Below are 23874 nucleotides of genomic sequence, written 5' to 3' on the forward strand. Positions count from 1 at the left end.
ATAAAGCAAATTTCAAGTTGAAAAAGCCAGTGTGAGACTGGTGAAACGTTGTCTATGCACATGATGGAATAAAACCACCTTCTTTGCTACTTGTGGAGTGCTGCATCGTATTTGCTTTATCTAGATAGATAGATAGATAGATAGATATGAGATAGATAGATAGATATGAGATAGATATGAGACAGATAGATAGATAGATAAATAGGAGATATATAAGATAGATAGATAGATAGATAGATAGATATAAGATAGATAGATAGATAGATAGATAGATATGAGATAGATAGATATGAGATAGATATGAGACAGATAGATAGATAGATAGATAGATATGAGATAAATAGATAGATATGTGATAGATAGATATGAGATAGATATGAGACAGATAGATAGATAGATAGATATGAGATAGATAGATAAATAGGAGATATATATAAGATCGATAGATAGATAGATAGATATGAGATAGATAGATATGAGATAGATAGATATGAGATAGATATGAGACAGATAGATATGAGATGGATAGATAGAAGATAAATATAAGATAGATAGATAGATATGAGATAGATGATAGATAGAAGATAAATATAAGATAGATAGATAGATAGATATGAGATAGATAGATAGATAGAAGATAAATATAAGATAGATAGATAGATATGAGATAGATAGATAGATGATAGATAGATAGAAGATAAATATAAGATAGATAGATGATAGATAGATATGAAAAAGATAGACATATAGATATGAGATAGATAGATAGATCGAAGATAAATATAAGATAGATAGATAATAGATAGATATGAGATAGAATTATAGATAGATAATATATAGATATGAGATAGATATGGGATAAATAGGTAGATATAATAATAGATATGAGAAAAATATGATGATAGATCGATAGAAACAATTTTCATATTCCAAAACAAGGGTCCCCCTGTTCCCATAATGAGTAAGGACCCCTGAGGTGGAGCGTCCATTTGTGAGGCATGTGTGGTTATGAGGAACATAAGCTTCTTTTATGGATGAGTTACCAGCTGGTAAGAACTTGTATCAACAGGATGGGCATCATTTTGGTTTTTGGGTTTTCCTTCACTGCTTACTAGGAATTTTGACCAGAATAAAATAAGAGTTCACATTTTATTTGATCCCACAATATTTTGTGCCTTTGTTCCCATTACACAATGATGATACAGTTTTGGGTGACGTCTACATAGATAGTACTAAAAGAAGCAAACCTACAAACTCACCATTATGAGACATCCCGACCGACAGACACTTCTGGAATCGGCAGTACTGACATTTGTTCCGACTTTTCTTGTGAATGCGACAGTTGAGTTCACATCGTTCATAAATTAACTTCAATCTTATTGTTCTTCTAAAAAACCCCTGTAAAGGCAGGAATACAAATGGTTAAATGGTATGTCTTAATTCCACTACGTCTCCTGCTATATCATCTTCAAATATAAAATTTAGCAGTTTTCTTTTATTTTTTTGCAGTTTTTATTCATTTTCTTTTGGTTTTTACTTTTGTGCAGTATAGAAATAAACTTCTGCTACATGGAATCTGTCAACCTACAGGTTAACTTCTGTCGACAGATCTCATTACTACTGTAACTTTAGCCTATGTTTGCATGTGCGAATAACTGGGACAACCAGACTTAAAGGGTTACTCCCGTGGAAAACTTTATTTTTTAATCAACTGGTGCCAGAAAGTTAAACAGATTTGTAAATTACTACTTTTAAAAAATCTTAATCCTTCCAGTACTTATTAGCTGCTGAATACTACAGAGGAAATGGTTTTCTTTTTGGAACACAGAGCTCTCTGCTGACCTCACGAGCACAGTGCTCTCTGCTGACATCTCTGTCCATTTTAAGAACTGTCCAGAGCATGAGAAAATCTCCATAGCAAACATATGCTGCTCTGGACAGTTCCTAAAATGGACAGAGATGTCAGCAGAGAGCACTGTGCTCATGATGTCAGCAGAGAGCTCTGTGTTCCAAAAAGAAAACCATTTCCTCTGTAGTATTCAGCAGCTAATAAGTACTGGAAGGATTAAGATTTTTTTAATAGAAGTAATTTACAAATCTGTTTCACTTTCTGGCACCAGTTGATTTTAAAAAAAAAGTTTTCCACGGGAGTGCCCCTTTAGGAATCTAATAAAAATAAATTTCTAAATACCAATACTGATTGTTATATGCACACTTGCTGTAGTGCGCTGTAAGACCAAATACTGCGCAGCACAACTGAAAGGGTTTTACTGTAAATTGCCTTCCTTTCATGATGCGATGTTTATTTACAGGTGAAATATGTTAAAATATTTAACATATATAAAAAACATCACCATACCGCAAAGCCACAACAATTGGCTTAATAGATATGTTCACACATAGACATTTTAAATTGTGAATATTGAATACAAAGCCAGGACAGTTATAAGAAAAGACTAAGAGGGACATTTATCAAGGGATTTAAAGTCGCACAAAAGTCGCATTAGCACCTAAGCAAATTTTTGTGCGACTTTTGGCTGTAAAAAGCTACAAAAGAGCCTATGAAAGTAAATTTTATTTTTCACTTTGCAGTGGTCAAGGATTCATCAAGTGCGAAAGTCGCACAAAAAGTCGCAAGCCCTCTAAAACAGTGTACATGTAAGCCAGCCTGAACCTGGCTTACAAAACGACTTTGGAGAGCAGATTTTTATATTTCCCGCTAGGGATGTGCGGCGTGGGCGGGTGGGAGACAAGGGGGGGATGTAAAGCCGTGTCCATATCATTAAGTTAGGGTAGTGGGGATAGAATCAGATGGAGCCTGGTGGCTGCAGACTGGTGTCAGCCCGGGCTCCTTTTAACATACCTCGGTGCCTCAGAGTTATCTATATCCCCTACTGTAATTTCATATTTTCCGCTGGTTCCCGTGATTGGCTGGGACCGAACAGCCAATCACGGGACCCGGCGGGAAATTTGATCTTACAGGTGGGACTAGAACTACGCTGTTCCATTATATGTTAAAAGGAGCCCGGGCTGGCCTCACTGCAGCCACCCAGGACTCCATCATATATTATCCCCGCGGCAATCTGCAGCCAACCGGGACTCCTGCAGCCAGGCGGAGAGATGTGTAGGAGCCGTCTCTGCCATCCCTCAGCACTGCAGTACACACTGAGAGATGGAAGAGCCGGCTCCTGCACATCTCCCGGCCCGGCTGCAGGAGTCCCGGGTGGCTGCAATGTTATGTCAGCCTGGGCTCCTTACCACGGCGCCGCAGAGTTCACTGTAATTTCAAATTTCCCGCCAGTGGGAAATATGAAATTACAGTGATTTTCTGATCACCGCCAGCCAGGGAGTGGAGCGCATTACCGCTCGCTTCCATGGCTTGCACGACTACAATTCCCAGCATGTCCTTACAGTAAGGGCATACTGGGAGTTGTAGTTGTGGAGCGGGTGACAAGCTTATCACCTGCCCCCTGCCTCACAACTACAACTCCCAGCATGCCCTTAGAAGCTTGTCACCTTCTCCCTACTGCACATCTACAACTCCCAGCATTTCCTTACTGTAAGGGCATGCTGGGAGTTGTAGTCGTGCGGCACAGGAGATGTGCTGGCAGGTGACAATAAATGTATTAACCTATTTTTCTTGTTTTTTTTTTTTCTAATTTCAGATCCGTGTATTCTGTGGACTGTGGATGCTAATAAAATGGTTAACAAGGGCTTGTGGGGGAGTGTTTTTTTGTAATACATTTTTTTTAAATGTGTTGTGTTTTTTATTTTATTTTTTATTTACTTGATAGGCTTAGTAGTGGAAGCTGTCTAATAGACAGAGTCCATTACTAAGCCTGGGCTTTAGCCCCAAAAACAGCCAAAGCAACGATGATAAATGTCCCTGTAAGACTTCTCTTTTTAACCCCCTTGTTAATTTTGCATTCAAGAATGTGAACACAGTCTAAAGTGAAGTATTAATGCACCAATCCAAGCAAAAATGCATACATTACAATGCACTTAGATAAGTAAATAAGGACAAATATTGGGATTAACTGATGTATTATCACCAGCTTTTGGGTTGTTCCCATGTAGCAGTTTTAGGAATTTTGCAGATTCCTAAAATGCAAAAAAAAATAAAAATAATAATAAAAAAATATATAATAATAATAATAATATATATATATATATATATATATATATATATATATATATATGCTTCCTCAATCCATGTATCCGTGTCTGGGCATGCTGGGAGTTGTAGTTTTGCTACAGCTTGAGGCCCACTGTTTAGAAAACACTGTCATATATTATTAATAAAACTAAGTAAAGAACGTGCATTATGGCCATTTATATAGTTCGCAATATTTTACTAGTTACATGAGCCCCTTATTACAGCATGGACATGATGTTTGATACAGTATTATACTGTACATTATTATGTTTCTTATCACCCACAGCCATTGTCTAATACAACCAACACTGTTAGAAAGCTGCATCTAATTTTCCTTCTGTTTACAAGAGAAAACTCAAGTGAATTACAGGAGGTCACCGGGCTGGGACCACACAAGCTTAAGCTTTGTTATTGGAAGAAGATGAAATTAGGGGACTGCAGAATAAAAAAGTGCTGAATAATACGGTACATTAAGGCCTCACATTAAGGGTTCACATCTACGTCACAGTCTCTGATCAGGGCCAGAAAACGGAACTGGATTGTCCATTGCACAACAGACACCTATAGATCCCGACAGATCCCATTGACCTTATTGGGTCTGTCTGGTTTCCATCAGGTGTATCTGACCCTACAAAAAATGACTGCTTGCAGCATTTTTCTGTCCGCTCTGATACACTACTTAAACAGATTCAACAACGTAGCTCCAATGTAGACGTGAACATAGCCTAACAAGTGACTACAGGTCAGCACTAAAAACCCCAGTAACTTGTAGTGTTTCACTATTTAAAGGGACACTCCAAGGTGACCAGATGCACAAGTCATGCGTAGATCAGGGTCTGAGGGGTGGAGCAAAATTTAGGGATTTTTGCCAGCATTTATCATTGTACGTGTATGTGAAGCATTGTAGTGTGGGTTAGTCCATAAATGGTTCACTAACTTTTTTGTGTGCCCTGGCCGCTGAGTTCTCCCCCACTAAAGTTGTGTTTTGGGTCTTCCCAGTGGTGCTTTGAACGCAAGTCCCCCGTCGTCCCTCTCGCTTTGGGTCTCGGAGGAAGGGCCATGACTAAGAGCTTATACTCGAAACGCGTCGGAGTTTCACTCTTTGTTTTTATGAGTGACCTGTCACTTGCCACTATGGTGGCATACCATTTTTATGTGCACAAATATGCGTTAAGTTTTATTGGACACTGCTTTTTCCGGGAGCTGGATTTTCCTTTCCTTTATTTTCCCGGAGGAAGGGGCCTAAGCCCACCCCGTTGTTTGCATGTTAATTTTCTTCAACCCCACGTCCTAGTGACGTGGAGTCACACGTCCCCTGAGTGCAGCGCTCTGTCTGCAGTGCGCATGTGCCTGACGTTTTATGCAGCTCTCACGTCGGACGTGAGAGCTGCGTAAAAACGACAGGTGCATGCGCCCCCACTATCAGCCAGTATATTGGGTTTAGTGTGGGTGAACTAGCTGACAGTTTTCCTTTAAGAATTTGCTCCTTTTCTGGATAATTCCTGCCATAGACAGAGGTGTCAGCAGAGAGCACTGTGCTCAGTTTGGAAAGAACTACACAACTTCCTCTGGAGCATACAGCAGTTGATAAGTACTATATATTCCGAAAATATTAAGAAATGTATCGTTATAAACCAGCGTTTCCCAACCAGGGTGTCTACAGCTGTTGCAAAACTACAACTCCCAGACACCACACATGTTAAAAATGAAAGGTGTTATCCACGAAAAAACTTATATATATATATATATATATATATATAAAATCAACTGGCTCCAGAAAGTTAAACAGATTTCTAAATTACTTCTATTAAAAAATCTTAATCCTTTCAGTACTCATGAGCTGCTGAATTTGAGTTGTTCTTTTCTGTCTAAGTGCTCTCTGATGACACGTGTCTCGGGAACTGTCCAGAGTAGAAGCCAATCCCCATAGCAAACTTCTTCTACTCTGTGCAGTTCCCGAGATAGACAGAGATGTCAGCAGAGAGCACTGTCGAAAAGAACAACTCAACTTCAGCAGCTGATAATTATTAGAAGGATTAAGATTTTTTAATAGAAGTAATTTACAAATCTGTTTAACTTTCTGGAGCCAGTTGATATATAAAAATATTTTTTTCCCTGAAATACTCCTTTAACAACATAGCCACATAATAACATAACAACAGAAAAAAGCACAAATATGTTACCTTACAGCCTTCACACGCATGGACTCCATAGTGGAATCCTGAGGCTTTGTCACCACACACGCGGCATTCTATGGCAATGAGGGAGTTGGAGGCTTCGTCCTGAGATTTATTAAAGGAATGTGATTTGTCAGAATAGTAAGGCGGAGAAGGTGGCTCCAATTTTATTGTGTCTGAGGTGAAAAAATAAAAAATAAAATAAATAAACATAGAAACCATTGCGTTATATTTCATATATTTATTTACATGATGGCAACCATTTTGTGGGATGGAAATGTCTTATGAAAATTTTAAATTACCATTAAAGGGGTACTCCCCTGGAAACCTTTTTTTTTTTTTTAAATCAACTGGTGCCAGAAAGTTAAACAGATTTGTAAATTACTTCTATTTAAAAATCTTAATCCTTCCAGTACTTATCAGCTTCTATATGCTCCACAGGAAGTTCTTTTCTTTTTTGAATTTCTTTTCTGTCTGACCATAGTGCTCTCTGCTGACACCTCTGTCCATTTTAGGAACTGTCTGGAGCAGGATAGGTTTGCTATGGGGATTTTCTCCTACTCCGGACAGTTCCTAAAATGAACAGATGTGTCAGCAGAGAGCACTGTGGTTAGACAGAAAGGAAATTCAAAAAGAAAAGAACTTCCTCTGGAACATACAGCAGCTGATAAGTACTGGAAGGATTAATATTTTATTATAAATAGAAGTAATTTACACATTTATTTAACCTTCTGGCACCAGTTGATTTAAAAAAATTTTTTGCCAGTGGAGTACCCCTTTAATGTAATATAAAGTGAAAGACCCAATATTGTCTAAAAGTATGAGTTACAGACCACTATTTATATACAAATAATAATGGCTTAATTCATAGGCGATCTCTTACAGTAGGAATATACTTTGTTCTCCTGCAAAAGATTAGAAGGAAAAAAACAATATATGGGGTCTTGGTGAGAGGATGTCCCATTCTGGGTCTATTGGGCACTTTTTTTTTTTTTGTGTCAAATGGATCTGGAGCGGGTCGGAGCACAACTGACACCACCAGGTCCTGACGGATCCTAGCGGATTTCTGCTCAACTCTGATCATTCTAATGGCCAGGACGCTGGAGCTTCATTTGCCGGAGCTCAATGACAGTGTGAACGAGCCCCAACTCTCATGATTTTTGTGGGACTATCCAAATGGGGATGACTTTAACCACAATAACAGTGGTTTGGGTATGAAGAATATCTTTAAGGCAGACTCGGATCATGTATACATTTTTCTCATCTGTAACCACACACAGGGGCGTAGCTATTGAGGTAGCAGAAGTAGCAGTCGCACCGGGGCCTTGGTGCCTAAGGGGACCCAAAGCACTTCTTTCCTATAAGAGACCAGTATTATTATTGACATTTGGGGCCCTGTTGCAGATCCTGCTTTGGGCCCAGAAGCTACAAGCTACGCATCTGACCACACATTTTAAATAACACCTGACCTCACTCCTAAAACCGCTTTGATTTCAAGTTGTAAGCCTGGGTAGTGCTTGGCATTGTGCTCCACTCCCCTAGTGGCCGGTAGATCCAACCTTTTCACTGCATAAACTTCTATAGTGAAAAGTTCAGATTTGATTGACAGCTAGTGAGTGACGTACTGCCGCAAACTTCCCGGCTTATACCTAGCGTTTTCAATTGGTCTAATAGGCAACATGTCAAACTTTTTTTCAACAACAGTAACACTTTAAAAGGACTTTAGCGGGACTTATTTATTGATGTCCTATATTTAGGACAGACCCTCAATATTTAATCAGTGGTGATCCAAGACCCGCACTGCACCAATCAGTTGTTTGCTAAAGCCATAGCACCCGCATACACAGGAAATGGAGCTGGAAGAAGACAGCACCATACATTGTGTAGTGACCATGCTGGGTTATTGCAGATCAGCTCCCATATCTAGGACATGCTTCACCTGAAGTGTAATAAAGAACAGTATGGAAGGGCTCCAGAATGATGCGCCACAGCTCAAGCAAAAAGCTTATCGGGGTTACTGCTTGGTGTCGGACCCCAACTGATCAGATATTGATGCTCTATCCTGAAGAAAGACCATCAATGAAAAAGTCCCAGAATACCTATTTATTGGAGCAAACACAGTCTACAAAGTCACTACAACTGGTCTGTTTCCCGGACATATACGTCACTGAAACACTATGTTTTGTCCATAAAAGTTTGGTGTTTGGTGCCATGGTATACGTCAGAATACTTTTTTGCCGCTATTCTGACATATACCGGTGCTATAGTCCAAAAACAAGATGTGTATAGGACCTTATGTGAATAGGACCTAGTGGTTGAAAAAAAGCTAAATACTGTATGCTAGTATTCAACAAAAACATGGTCAACATAACCATCCAGTCTTAATATATGCTCTGATAACCCAACGTTACCAGTCTAGACATAGGCCCTTGTGAACCAACATAACCATCCAGTTTAGATATATACGCCCTTGTGAAATGGCCTAACCATCCAGTTTTAACATTTCTTCCTGTTAGCCAAGTTATTGATGCAATTTTTCATCCCTGTACGGCATACAAGCCACCTCTGTGTAAACTATGCTGTATATCAATGAGCAAATCATTTATACTACATAAAGGTAATAATGCAAGACTCCGAAGAACAATGATGAACATGGAATGAGTCAGCATACTTTGGCAGTCTTGTAGTTTCAGATCATACTTATAATCAGCGTCCATTTGGTCATTTCGGTACAGGAAGTTCTTATCTTCTAGAATGTCTTCATAATGGCCAGAAGAAATACTTGCAAAGTCCACTGTCGCAAAAGGCTTAATGTCGAAGTCATGGGAATGGCTCTCAATGGCAGACAGGTCCACTGTGTTCATGCCAAAATTCATCCCCCAAAATGGCATCTCTGTGTCCACCATGGTTGCTGCTGTTTCCTGGAAAATAATAAATATTTTATTAAGAGGTGAAAAAGTGAATGATATTTTGTGGCTAAATATATAGGGTTATCTTAAGAATGAAGCGGAGTGCTTAGATTTCACTAGGTCATGTATAGTGCGCCCATCCCACATACTTTACCAGCTTTCCAGTAATTGTAATCTCAGTATTGCATGGTAAAACGTGATGTCATTATATTAGTTTACCTGAGGACATATCAAATGAATTACATTTGTCAAGGGAGGGTACACAGATACAAGTCAGTCAACAAATTTCTTAATACCCACTACTTCCTTCCCTTGTGCTGAGTATGTAATATATGTGTCACCTGATAAGCAAGGGAATGCTGAATACATAAAAGTGTCTATGACCAGTATTATTACACCTTGTCTGATGTTTGATTCTATGGTGACAAAATGGTTGTGACATAAAGTGGCCCAACATGCCAAGAGACCTGCAGTTGGAGATCTCCATACATGTGGCTGTATGGCATGAAACAACAGTAGTCCTGATCACAATGACAGCAATGATGCAACAAATGAAATGGGTCAAAGAGTAGAACAAATTTATCGTGACTCCAACAACACAAATACAAAACATTTATGTACGGAAAAATACTAAGAAGTATGGCACATATAAATGCTTTGTAATGTAACTAGGAGACAGTGTAGGCAATTAGCCTTAGGCGGTGCCCTTCCATGACTGCCAAGGGTAGCACATGAGTACATATGTTTTCCATCTCCACCATACAACTGGCCATAGACGTGAGACTTTTGCCAGCAGATCCTGCCAATTTTAAGTCTACAGCCATAGACAGAGAGATGATATGTGTTTGGCCTAACTATGACAAACAATCTAAAAAAGAGAACAGAGATCCTCATAGGGCAATAATATTTATTTCAATGGGATGGTAGATGATAACACAAAGGATCTCTGTTAGGGATCTTGCTCACCTTGCTCTGTTGTGTAGAATGACACAACAGCAATATGTGACACAGCGCATCTGATGAAAAGGTTCCAAAACCTCACAACGGGTAATGTTTTGGCAAATAAAATTCTTCATTTAAGCTCACTCCTTCCTTCTGAGTGGCGGATCGCGCTCTTACATCCTGCCATTTTTTTTCCGCCTGTACCTGGCCTAACTATGAGGGACATCTCATAATGACACAGAGGTGACAGTAGAAGAAGTTACAATAAAGTGGATCTATCTTTCAGGGTGATCTATAAACTGGGGACAGGGAGCTTGAGCTCCAAAGAAGTTCCCACTAATCATGCTACACCAAAGTGACTGTCGGCTCGAAGCCTGCAATTCTTTGTCTCTTTGAAAGGCTGCCCTCCACTACAGCCTATCCTGCCCATGTAATGGTCTGCACACGTCATCTATTGGGGGAACACTCTGCACCTCCATGGATCCTTGTGACCATTATCCCACTTCTCTTTATGAATTCTGACCTCCCTTGTTTGAAAGCATGTAGTTTGCATGATAGAAGATCACAATACTCTGTAAAATGGCACTAAGCCAAACAGCAGTAGACGCAGTTCTAGTCAACATCCTTTCAAGGGTGCAAAAAAGTTCAACAAATGTTCACAAAAAAAATCTTTGTAAAGACAATGAAAAATTCCCTCCTTCGTGTCATTTAGTCTCAATGGTGGCTGCAATGTGGTCATTACAATGGGATCTGAATCTATGACAATATGACAATTACTGTAAAGCTGACATTTAACCATTACTTTAAAGTATACCTGTCATTTAAAAAAAAAAAAAAAAAAACTTTTGACATGAAACAGAGACATTTCAAAAGATTTTATTGATCAGGAGAACGAGCAGGGATAAATAATGGAGCAGCAAAGCATCACTGAGAGCCAGGAAGTAAAGTGCACTGTCGTTCGCCTATCACTTCTCGTTCTCCTAATTGGTGGGGGTCTCAGCACTGAGACCCCTACTGATAAAAACCTTTAACATGTCTCTGTGACAAGTCAAAAGTTTTTCTTTTTTATGACAGGTATACTTTAAGACTGGTACAATGAATATTGTCAGCATTATCTTAATGATGTGACAAGGAGTGGTTAAGAAGGTGTGACCAGATAATCGATGTGTAGAACGTACCACTAAAAATACCTATTCTGGCTCAATGTGCAGACAACATGTACCTGCTTGTTCTTCTTTCCCATCTCCAATTTCACATTCCCTTTCCCCATTATACCACTGGCAGCAAAAGGGCTACAACTGACCCTAAATATAATCTTGCCATTTTTAAGGGGGGAAGTAAATGATAGCGCCACTAAGATGTATCTCAGATTATACATTTCAAGCTGAGTTAAGTTATGATTTTAAATCCATAAAATACACTCATATTTGGAGGGTCATGATGTAAAACTTTAAGAGGATACAAGTTGGTATAATACGAATAATATAATCAATACTACAGATTGTCTTTTAATTCTAAAGCAACAATACATTGATATTCCGGTAAATGCCACCATATTTTCTAAAATGTCCAGGTTGTGACATGAATTTAGAGTCATAGAGGTAAATATGATATGGATTCATGATGTTGTTGCGACCAAGTGATTATGTAATAGTATTAAGATCACATGAGATTTCCACAGTTTTCTAAAGGAAGCAAGAACAAACCAGCTGATGCTCAGCTAAGACTCGTGTAACTCCCACTGTCATCTTCGATTCTGAAAACCGAGACTTCTGATGTTCCTCATTTACATTGCCTAATAAAAAAAAAGCTGTAACATTTTCTAACTTCATGCCATAAAAACTGTTACCAATTTAAGCTGTACAGTGTTAGGTCTTATGTCTTCCTCAAAGGAGAGATTAGTTTGTAACACATTGATAACATGGTAATGCCTTGGATGTGGTTATGGACTTATTACTCAAGACACTTGTCACTGGTAAGCTGGTCATACAATGAGTGGTATGTTTGCCATCCAATCCATCAATTTTAGTGGGACTGGCTGTCAGGCTGAACATGTGTTTGCCTAACATCTGAAGTGTATGGCCAACTTTACCTCCACTCGTAGTATGTTATATGGCAAGTACACTACAGTAGTATGAAACTGGTATAAGATTGAGAAACCTGGACTCACTTGGAAAAGTGTCAGGGAGGCTAGTCCTGAACTGGCAAACCCCAACAAGTTTGCCTGGTTGGCAAATGAGGGTGATGCCATTTCAGAGCTAGCAGTACTGCAGCAGAACTCTGCCTCTAACCACCAGTAAGGAGGTTCCAGTAAGGAGGGAGGAGTGCAGGGCAGGCCAAACAGGTACTGGTAGTGGGGGACTCAATTATTAGGGGCACAGACAGGGTGATCTGTCACAAAGACTGGGATCGCCAAACAGTATGGTCTTCCTGGCTCTCCAGTTTGGAACATCGCGGATTAGGTTGACAGGTTGCTGGGTGGGGCTAGAGAGGATCCAGCAGTCATCGTACATATTGGCACCAATGACAAAGTAAGAGGTAGGGGGAGTGTCCTTAAAAATGATTTCAGTGACTTAGGCCGCAAGTTTAAGGCAAGGATGTCCGAGGTAATCTTTTCTGAAATATTACCTGTACCACGAGCCACACCGGGAAGCGGGAGATCAGGGACATAAACAATTGGCTCAGAAGTTGGTTAGGAAGGAGAGGTTTGGGTTCATGGAGAACTGGGTCGACTTCTCTGTCGGATACCGGCTCTACCGTAGGGACGGGCTGCACCTCAATGGGGTTTAAACTAGGGACTGGGGTGGAGGGAACCTACAAAGTAGAGGGGGAAGATAGTGTAGATAGAGAGGGGGGGACTTAATAATGTACTTTGGGGGTAGAGCAGAGGGAGGGGTTAAAGTAGTTAATAGGGATAGGCTTCATAGGAAGAAAAAACATACACCTTTGAATTGCATGTTGACTAATGCCAGAAGTCTGTCCAGGAACTGGAGTGGTTGATGTCTGAGGAAAATTATGACATAGTGGGTATGACAGAGATTTGGTTGGATGATAGCTGTGACTGGGCGGTCAACATACAGGGTTATAGTTTGTTCGGAAGGATCGGACAAAATGGAAAGGGGGAGGAGTTTGTCTTTATGTGAAATCGAGTCTGAAGGCCGCACTGCGGGAGGATATACGGGAGGATATACGGGAGGGAAATGATAATGTGGAATATTTATGGGTAGAAATGGAGATTAAAAAAAAAAATTCTGATAGGGGTTTGCTATAAGCCACCAAACATAATTGAAGAGCCAGAAGATCAATTACTGAGGCAAAAAACAAGGCAGCAAATCAAAATGAGGTGATAATAATGGGGGACTTTAACTATCCTGATATATACTGGGAGACTGAGACCTGTGAATCTCATAAAGGAAACAGGTTTCTGACTATACCTAAAGACAATTAACTGTCTCAAATGGTGCAGGGCCCGACCAGAGGGGGCGCCCTACTGGACTTAATATTAACCAACAGACCTGACAGAGTAACTAATGTGCAAGTAGAAGGACACCTAGGAAATAGTGATCATAATATAATACATTGTAACTTGTTCTTCAATAAGGGAATCTTTCGAGGGGCCACAAAAACAATGAACTTTAGGAAGGCAAAGTTTGACCAACTCAGAAAAGCCCTTAACAATATAAATTGGGATAATGTCCTCAAAAAGAACAATACTGACACTAAATGGGAGACTTTTAAAATATCAAATTCTCACTGTAAGAGGTACAGTATAGTGGAGCTGGAGAGGATTCAAAGACGGCAACCAGGGTAATACGGGGAATGGGAGGACTACAGTACCCAGAAAAATTATCAGAATTAGGGTTATTTAGTTTAGAAAAAAGAAGGCTTAGAGGAGACCTAAATATATCAGGAGGCCATACAAAGATCTCTCCCAAGATCTATTTATACCCAGGACTGTATGTATAACAAGAGGCAGCCTCTACGTTTAGAGGAAAGAAGGTTTCTACACCAGCACAGACAGGGGTTCTTTACTGTAAGAGCAGTGAGACTGTGGAATTCTCTCCCGGAGGAGGTGGTCATGGGGAACTCTGTAAAAGAATTTAAAAGGGGTCTGGATGCATTTTTGGAGAATAATAACATTATAGGTTATGCATACTAGATTTATAGGGACAGAAGGTTGATCCAGGGATTTATTCTCATTGCCATATTTGGAGTCGGGAAGGAATTTTTACCTCTAGTATGAGGGTTTTTTGCCTTCCTCTGGATCAACTCAGTAGGGACTCATTAGGGTTATAGGTTGAACTTGATGGACTGTGGTCTTTTTTCAACCTTATGAACAATGTTACTAATGTTACTATTGGAGGCTATTTTTTTTATTTTTTTTTATTTCTCGGCATCCACTGGTCCATTCCTCTGTGTTTGAACCAACAATCCCCCATGCAGGATTAGTGTCATGACTGGTGCATGGTGCAAATTGGTGCGCTGAAGCACACGAGAAAAGACAGCCAAATATACTAAGTGGAAAGCAGATAGATAATAAGTTCAAGCCAAAATCCTAACGTGATATTATTGTGACAGCCAGATGCTATTAGTAAATATGGGCGAAATTATATGAATCATAAGAATCCTGTAAGTCTACAGAGCTAATTTAATGTTGGTGGTAGCACCTAGGAAAAATATTCTATGATCTGGAACCCACCTTATCCTTGACAAGGGCTGGCCTTCATGATGTGCAACTTGTTCAGTTATACAGGGTACATCAGTTGCCCCTGCTGAAATTGGCACCAAAGGCACCTGACCTGGCAACCGTGGCCACAAAATATCCTAATATTAATTATTTTGTTGGAGACAAAAGAATGGCAAGCATGCATTGCCACCTCTTCTCCTCTTTATTGATGGATGGATAAAATCATTGTATGCCCATCAAGGAAAAATGGTGGTCAACCACCATACTGAACCTACAGCAGCTGAACCTACAGAAGTGTTAGGACATGCATTTTCTTTTAGCATAATTGGCAATCATACATCTATTAAAGTCTTGCCACAAGCCTATTCTGGGAATTCATGAAGTATGATGCAGAACAACCAACAATCCAATGACTCACCAAAACTGGCATTCAATTTTTTTTTTTCTACAATACACTGATAAACAACTGTGTTTAGGTATTTTTCTCAACCTTTGTCCCCTTTGGAAAGTTAACAAATCTAATTTTAGACCCTAAAGCTATTGGGATGTGTCATAATCAAATGCAGCGTGACTGGTACATGAAGCTTGGGGGAGTAACTGAGCTGCTTGCGTGGTGGTCAGCCTAAGGACCAATGATGTTACGATCACTACCAGTACCAGATGACTTATATCCCAATAAGAACACAAGATGCCTATCATTGGGTTAAGTAGAATGGGAGAAGAAAAAAACCTTTGTTCTCAAGCGCTTAGGAATCCCAGAAGTATCACTACCGAAGCACGGAAGTTGTAGAATGTTCAGTTTATTGTAATGTACAGCAATAGCACTTTTCGGGGTACCACATCCCTTCTTCAGACTGGTAAAGTAATCTGAAGAAGGGGTGTGATACCCTGAAACGCGTTATTTTCTTCTTTTCTTCTCCTGTTCTACTCAGCTTCTATATAGGACATCCAGCGGTTGCTTCCTGGGACCTTTTGGGCTTGCACAGGACCTACAGCTTACACCCTTAATTGGGGATACATTTGTGCTATCTGTACGCTCAAGGTGAGTGGCAAATTTATAGAGCCTGCACTCCCCTTAGCTAAGGGTCCCCTATTTTTTCTATGGTAACGCAGAAGGCGTCATACTCTGGTCTTTCTTTTTCTTCTTCTACACAGGCATCATTGAGTTAGGTCTTTAAGATGACTGAACAGGATAGGGGGTGAATCCTTGACAAGGCAAGGGTGTCTAGTGGTGACCACCCAACAAGAGGATAGAGCAGTAGGAAAATAATAGTCTAGACACAGGAACTGCACAAACTCAGGTCAACTTTTTACACCAATTGGACAACACATTAGCGCTGCATGGCATTCAAGGGTCAAACTACCCCACTGTCATATTGCGCTGATAGAAATGCAAACTTTCAATCATGAAAATCACTGAAAATGAAAAACATATTAATAAATAACATGTTTATCCCAATGGAAGTAGATATACATGTATATCCTGATAGAACTAACCAAAGACGAGGCATCAGATGTCAGTTCCCTCCGTTGCTGCAAAAGCTGTGCCAGAGGGAATATGAAGCCAAAACCGATTCCATTCATTTCAATGGGACCATTCACATTGGACTCACCAGACCGGCACAGACAGGGGAACGCATTAAGCTGTGTTCCCCCGTCCGGTGATCACAAATAATGGATGCCGGATGATACACAACTGATGCACTTCTGGCATCCGTTGGTGCATCATTCGGGCAATTTTCATCCAGTTTTGCCAGGCGCCGGATATATGTAAACTTAGCCTTACAGGCACATAGCTAAATAAACCAATTTACACCTCACAAGGCCTTCTCCATATAGAAGTGGATATAAAGGACCCCAAACCTTAGCAGCTAGATGTTACTGTTGATCTCAAGATTTTGGGTGATAATTTGACTGTTACAAACAAAAATAAATCACATGTTCATGGTACTATCATGTAACTCAATACATTCCAATGGACTGTTACACTGCAAAAGGTATTTCCATTCTTACAAACAGAAAATGAGATTTGCGGTGGTAACCTGACATACTGGGGTAACAAAGATGTTCTTTCTCATTCATTGCATTATTTTCCCTTTGTGGTTAATACAACACGATGCACAGAAAAGTCAAGCCACCAGCTTTAGAAAGTTCAGTGTAACAGGATGTGCGGCTCCTCAATACCTGCAGCAAACTTTTGACCTCAAAGCTGAAAACTTTATAGTCTATAATTATACAGCGGAGAGATGATGTTCTGCAAATGTAAAATCCAAAATTCTTCTTTAGTATATTTATATAGCACTTTACAGGAACGTACTTGATAATGGCAGATGATATATTAGATGGCATATATTAAACTCAGTTCCTTATAGTAAACATGCATTAGGATGTGCAGTTAGTACTGTATACCTAGCCAATGTACAGACACAGTATAGTTAACTGTTTCCTGAGCAACAGCCACAGATCTTCTAGCTACTGTCCAGACTCCGCATGTTGGGGTTCTTGACATACCAGCACCATGTGAACAACCCGGTAATGGAGCACTGGAGGACCAGGATAAAAAAAGGTCCCCCTCCATCCCAAATCCATTAATAACTCTAAAAACAACTCAGATGCCTCTTAGGATTCATCAGCTCACTGAGGAATTAGGTTTCACGGTGTCTATAAAAGTCTATGGAGTGAGAAGGGGGAGGAGGAGAGAGATGCAAATGAGATACATTAAAGGGGTACTCCAGTGGAAAACTTTTTTTTTTAATCAACTGGTGCCAGAAAGTTAAACAGATTTGTAAATTACTTCTATTAAAAAATCTTAATCCTTCCAGTACTTATTAGCTGCTGAATACTACAGAGGAAATTATTTTCTTTTTTGGAACACAGAGCTCTGACATCATGACCACAGTGCTCTCTGCTGACATCTCTGTGCATTTTAGGCACTGTCCAGAGCAGCATGTGTTTGCTATGGGGACTTTTTCCTACTCTGGACAGTTCTTAAAATGGACAGATGTCAGCAGAGAGCTCTGTGCTCGTGATTCAGCAGAGAGCTCTGTGTTCAAAAAGAAAATAATTTCCTCTGTAGTGTTCAGCAGCTAATAAGTACTGGAATGATTAAGATTTTTAATAGAAGTAATTTAGTGTTTAACTTTCTGGCACCAGTTGATTTAAAAAAAAAAAAGGATTCTACCGGAGTACCCCTTTAAGAAAGAAACACACTGAAAAGCTTCTTACATTTTTTTTATATTTCACCCCAGTGCTGGATTCACAACTTATACTGCTGAGTATGGGAGACATTATAGCAGCTAATCTCTATGCGCTAGCTCATATATATGTAAATATTTTATTATATCTTTTCATGTGAGAACACTGAAGAAATTACCCTCTGCTCCAATGTAATGTAGTGAGTGCACAGCCTGTATAACAGTGTTTAAAGAGGCACTCCACTGCCCCAGCGTTCAGAACACTTTGTTCTGAACACTGGGTGCAGGCTGCGGGGGTTGTGCTGTCACGGCCATGCCCCCTCCCATAGAATTGCATTGAGGGGCGTGGCACCACATCCATACCCAACACCCCCACCCCAAAGCGCGAACCCAGCATTCAAAACAAAATGTTCTGAATGCTGGGGCAGTGGAGTGCCCCTTTAATGTTAATTCCACTGAAAATAACTCAACTCAAGACCATTAATGTCTAAACCTTGGCATCAAAAATGAGGGTGAAATTAGATGCCATAAAGGGAGGTCCTTTTCAATCTTTGATATGTAGTCCCATTTCTTACATGTACGCGACTAGACAGGGAATGTACTACTCTTCATGAAAATCTCCTGGAACAACAGGTTTAATATAATTAACTCCAATTTTCTAAAGAACAGAGGTGGCAGCTGTATCCAGACCCTGGTGGCTACGATGACCCAGTATTATAATTGTCACTTGTTACAGATATGTCGAGGTCTGGAGGCTTCAAGACCTTTCCACTAAAAGCACCAATACTATAATGGGACTGCTGACATCGTCTTCAGTATAAACCAAACAGCACTGTCATAAGACATTGAAGAGTTTCTATAGGAAATACCCCAGCTGTCCAAAACCGTCCCTAATCAGTTCTCATATTGTCAATTGTCTGTAAACACCTTATTATTACTCATCAGTAAGTCGCTCGGCTGTTTATTGCATCATCATTTAATTCACATTAAAGAGGTATTCCAGGATATTTTTTTTTTTTTTTTATTTGACTGTGCTACAGGGGCTGTAAAGTTAGTGTAGTTCATAATATAGTGTCTGTACCTGTGTGTGATGATTTTCTCACAATTCTTCTGTGATTTTCACCCCAATATTTATTTTTACCAGCATACAAAATGACTGTTGTCTCAGATTTTTCCCAGGTTGCAATGCGGCAGAGACCTGACTCACTAGTCAGCTGATGGCAGGGAGCCTGTCTGCTTCAATGGGTGGAGGGATCAATCTGCAACTAATGCAACAGCTGTTGGCACCCTGATTGAAAACCACAGGTCTTTTGAATGGATGCAGCTCAATTATATTTCAATGGGTGGGGTGGCTGATGTGTGGGGGGGGGAGGAAAATGGAATTATGGGATTTGTAGTAAAAAAGAAAACTCAAACAGGATATACAAGCTCACAAAAAGCTAGCCACAGCCCCAAGACAAGTGCAGATCCTTCCTAAGCACGTCCATTACTGTCTGCCAGGTACATACTAAAATCACCTTATGGTGGATAACCCCTTGAATAAATCACATTGTTTCACCATCCATATATGATCGTGTTTTCTTGATGATTCTAAAAATTGTGTATTTGTTGAACAAGTTTCTTTTTTGGTGTAGGATGGTATTCTTTTCGTCAGCACCTTGATGTCAACAATGCAATGTATTTGCATCCTAAAATAAACTGCACGCTGCATAATTCCCATATTGTCAGCTAACACTGTTAATATATAACTTGTATTTTTTTACAATTTATGTTTTGGCATATTGCCCAGAAATATAGAGCTAAACAATAAGTGAACATCAACCAGGCAGGTTTTTCAGTTGTGTATGTGTGTTCATTCATGCGCATGTCTGCAAATACATGGAAATAACCCAGATTATATATAAACCAAAAGGGCTTCACATAATTGTGTTTACCAATGCGGCCTTGTTTGTCATTTTCTCATGTTTTATAAAACAAAAAGTCATCTACATTAAAAATAGAATAACTTCTGCTGTAAAACTGCCATATTAGTATACAAATTAGAACCAGGAGCTGCCATCTTAAAGGGGTAGTCCAGTGGTGAAAAACTTATCCCCTATCCTAAGGATAGGGGATAAGTTTGAGATAGCGGGGGGTCAGACCGCTGGGGCCCCCTGCGATCTCTCTGTACGGGGGCCAGGCTCTCCGGCCAGATAGCGGGTGTCGACCTCCGCACGAAGCGGCGGCCGACACGCCCCCTCAATACATCTCTATGGCAGAGCCGGAGATTGCCGAAGGCAGCGCTTCGGCTCTGCCATAGAGTTATATTGAGGGGGCGTGTCGGCCGCCGCTTCGTGCGGAGGTCGACATGCCCCCTTCCCGCGGGCTGTCGGGGCTCCGTACAGGAGATCGCAGGGGGCCCCAGCGATCGGACCCCCCGCGATCTCAAACTTATCCCCTATCCTTAGGATAGGGGATAACTGGTTCACCACTTGGTCACCACTGGACAACTCCTTTAATTCTTAAGATGCTCAACCAGCTGGAAGATTTCAGTTCTGAAGCATGCAGAGTGTTAATGCAGGAGTGTTAAAGCAGGAGTGTTAAAGCAGGAGTGTTAATGCAGCCTCCGACTTTAAAGGGGTATTCCGGGCAAAAAGATTTTATCCCCTATTCAGGTGTCTGATCGCGGGGGGGGGGCACATTCTATGCGGGGTCTGCGTCTCTAGTTTCGGAAACCTCCATTCATGTCTATGGGAGGGGGCGTGGTGTCACATCCCCAGTCCCGGAAACTTGGAGATTTCCGAAACTGGAGATTCAGCACACGCATAGAATACGGGTGCTACAGGGAGATCGCGGGGGGGGTCCCAGCAGCGGGCCCCCTGCAATCAGACATCTTATCCCCTATCCTTTGGATAGGGGATAAAATATTTTTGCACGGAATACCCCTTTAATTCAAGTTCTAACTCAGGATCAGTCCAAAGTATTAGATTTTTTTTAGATTATATCTATGTAAATTGTAATATAACACCCTGTGGTTTGATCCTTCTAAAGTAACATTTTCTGACTTAAACCATGTACAGCAAGTGCTCATTTATTGGTTTATTGATTCCCCCCAACCAAAGTTCACTGAAAAGAGTGCAGGTATTTGTAGCTTGCGATAACAGGTCAGCTCGTGGTTGTGTCAGGCTTGTGTAACAGGTGTAAGTGATGGAGGCTTTCATGTATCATAACTCCCTAGATCATTACACGGTTGTTAGGCAAAGCAGAGACCACAATAAATGGCCGGTTACTGAATGGTCTTAAAAACATTAGGGGAGTTCATAAAAAGACTAAAAACGTGGAAAACTGAAAACACTTAAAATGTGAATTATCTCCTTTATTGTCTATAAAAATAAAAATATAATTAAAGTGAACATGAACTTTCAGTAAAATTTTCAGGATAGGCTGTTGTGTGAGTACATGAGGAGAAGCACTACGTCTGTCCATTATAACTTGTATACGGCATTTTTCACCAGTTTGCACCCCTCTGTAGGCTCCATCTTTAATTGTCAGTTGTCTCTAAGCTATTGGGTGGAGACTAGATGCTATGATATCTCCCTTACACTGCACACACAGAAGAGGAGATCTTGCTTCCCTACAGCTCTGTAGCACACCCTTTGAAACAGCAGCATGGAGTACATTATAGAGAAGTACTGAGCAGTGTACACTGTGAATCTGGCACTGATGTGAAATATAACACTTACCACAAGCTGCTGGAGCCCCTCCCTGTGTCTCTGTCTGCCTTTATCTATCTCTAGCCACTCTATCTCCTTACCTCTGCCTTCTCCATAGTTTTCCATGGGCAGCCTAAAATCTCATACTTCAGTGATCCGTCTTGAAATGGGCTTTCTAAATGTAGTTTTCTCAGTAAATGGTAAATACAGTATATAAATCTCATTCTCTAACGCAAGTATGGCTCAGTAGCAGGTTCCCTATAATTTGTGCCCCAACCTAAAAACAGGGGAATTTAAACTTTAAAGAGTACCAGAGGCCTAACAATAGGAGGTTCAGAGGTAGCAGTTCTACTGAGACCTCTGAAAAATAAGACCATCTCTCCATAGGATGAGAGTCCTATCGCCAATTTTACATTAGGGCCCATGGGCTTCAGGTTGCATCTCTGAAAATTACATTAGATGATTAACAGCCTCCAGATACAAGTGCTAAAGAACACGAAAGAGAAATGAACATGAGAAAGTGTCGGTCATTTCCCAGAAGCCTGCTACACATTTGATAACAAACAGAATCCTGTCCAGCATTTCACAAGTGCATAGACAATAAGACGTCCAGGACTGGAGTCCCCTGCTGTTACTCCTACTCAATAATGTTTTTAGGAATTATTTCAAGCATCATGAGAAGCCCGATGTGTACAGTTTATTAGGATATAACCTTTCCCTCACTTTTCTTATTTTAGTATCCAGCTTACACGTAATTGTCCCTACGGGAGATGGTGAACTTCCTCTATGTGAATGAATACGGCAATGGATCACTGAGATGACTCTAATACAGGACCTCAAAAAGGCAAATGATAGTGCTTAAAAGGGTTTCCGGGCAAAAACCTTTTATCCCCTATCCAAAGGATAGGGGATAAGATGTCTGATCGCGAGGGGCCCGCTGCTGAGACCCCCGCAATCTCCCTGCAGCACCCGCATTCTATGTGGAGACTGTGTCTCTAGTTTCGGAAACCTCCGGGTTTCTGGGACTGGGCACGTGACATTCATGTCTATGGGAGGGGGCGTGACGGCCCATAGACACGGCCCATAGACATGAATGGAGGGGGCGTGGCGTGACATCACGTCCCCAGTCCCGGAAACCTGGAGGTTTCTGAAACTGGAGATTCAGCAACTGCATAGAATGCAGGTGTTGCAGGGAGATTGCGGGGGTCTCAGCATCGGGGCCCCCGCGATCAGACATCTTATCCCCTATCCTTTGGATAGGGGATAAAATATTTTTGCCCGGAATACCCCTTTAAGCCCCTAGAAAATGGGTGGAGGGATAGCTAGATAGACAGATAGATAGATAAACAATATTTATTGTGACCAATGATATCAGCAGTGTGAATAGAAGTAGACACGCACTCGTTTTCTGCTTGTTGAGAATGGGCTTTAAGGGGGAGATTTATCAAAACCTGTCCAGAGGAAAAGTTGTTGAGTTGCCCATAGCAACCAATCAGATCGCTTCTTTCATTTTTCAGAGGCATTTTTAAAAAAAAATTAAAGAAGTGATCTGATTGGTTGCTAGGGGCAACTCAGAAACTTTCCCTCTGGACAGGTTTTGATAAATCTCCCCTTAAATTTCTATTGTGTTGGGCAGGACCGGATGACCATCTAATGACAGGGAATTTTTCGTGGCCATTTTTTCTGTAGGGGGAGAGAAGGATTGGATATTTCCCTGTCATTTAATAAGCCCCAAGGACAGAGTTTTTATCGGTCATGGTCTCAGGAAACTGGGGAGAAGTTTCCGACAGTGCGCTTTACTCCCCGGAGTCAGTGATCTTTTTGTTGCTGCTCTATTATGTCTAAGGGAGAGCAAGGCAAAGATCATTGAGAGTCGGGGAGTAAAGGGTGCTACCATGTGCTTTATCCCCGCTTGTCTCCTGATTGGTGGGGGTCTCACAAGAGACCCCGGCTGACTAAAACTTTTAACCATCAAATGTTTTTGTAAATTACAGGGAGACTTTCAATTTTAACTGTCTGTCTGCCAGATTCTTTTTTTTCTTGAACAGTTGGGTGAACTAAGCATTTATGTGTATGGGTGGGGGTGGCAAATCAGGATGGGCGGACAGCTATTTCTC

The 23874-nt window shown here is 40.7% G+C and overlaps 1 protein-coding gene across 6 annotated transcripts in view; it reads right to left on the bottom strand.

Moving 5' to 3' along the window:
• Positions 1-23874, bottom strand: part of PPARG (peroxisome proliferator activated receptor gamma) — a 149502-nt gene that overhangs the window by 19291 nt on the left and 106337 nt on the right. For 5 of the 6 annotated variants that reach the window (XM_056524258.1, XM_056524257.1, XM_056524256.1 and 2 more), the window contains 3 exons: positions 9005-9254; positions 6340-6509; positions 1260-1398 (listed from right to left, as the gene is read on the bottom strand). In XM_056524258.1, coding sequence (XP_056380233.1) covers positions 1260-1398; positions 6340-6509; positions 9005-9254 — 559 coding nt within the window. Of the gene's footprint in view, positions 1-1259; positions 1399-6339; positions 6510-9004; positions 9255-23874 lie in introns of those variants that run through there. The other variant, XM_056524261.1, reaches the window with a different exon arrangement.

The sequence above is a fragment of the Hyla sarda genome, chromosome 6, assembly GCF_029499605.1.
Source record: "Hyla sarda isolate aHylSar1 chromosome 6, aHylSar1.hap1, whole genome shotgun sequence".
Lineage (NCBI taxonomy): Eukaryota > Metazoa > Chordata > Amphibia > Anura > Hylidae > Hyla > Hyla sarda.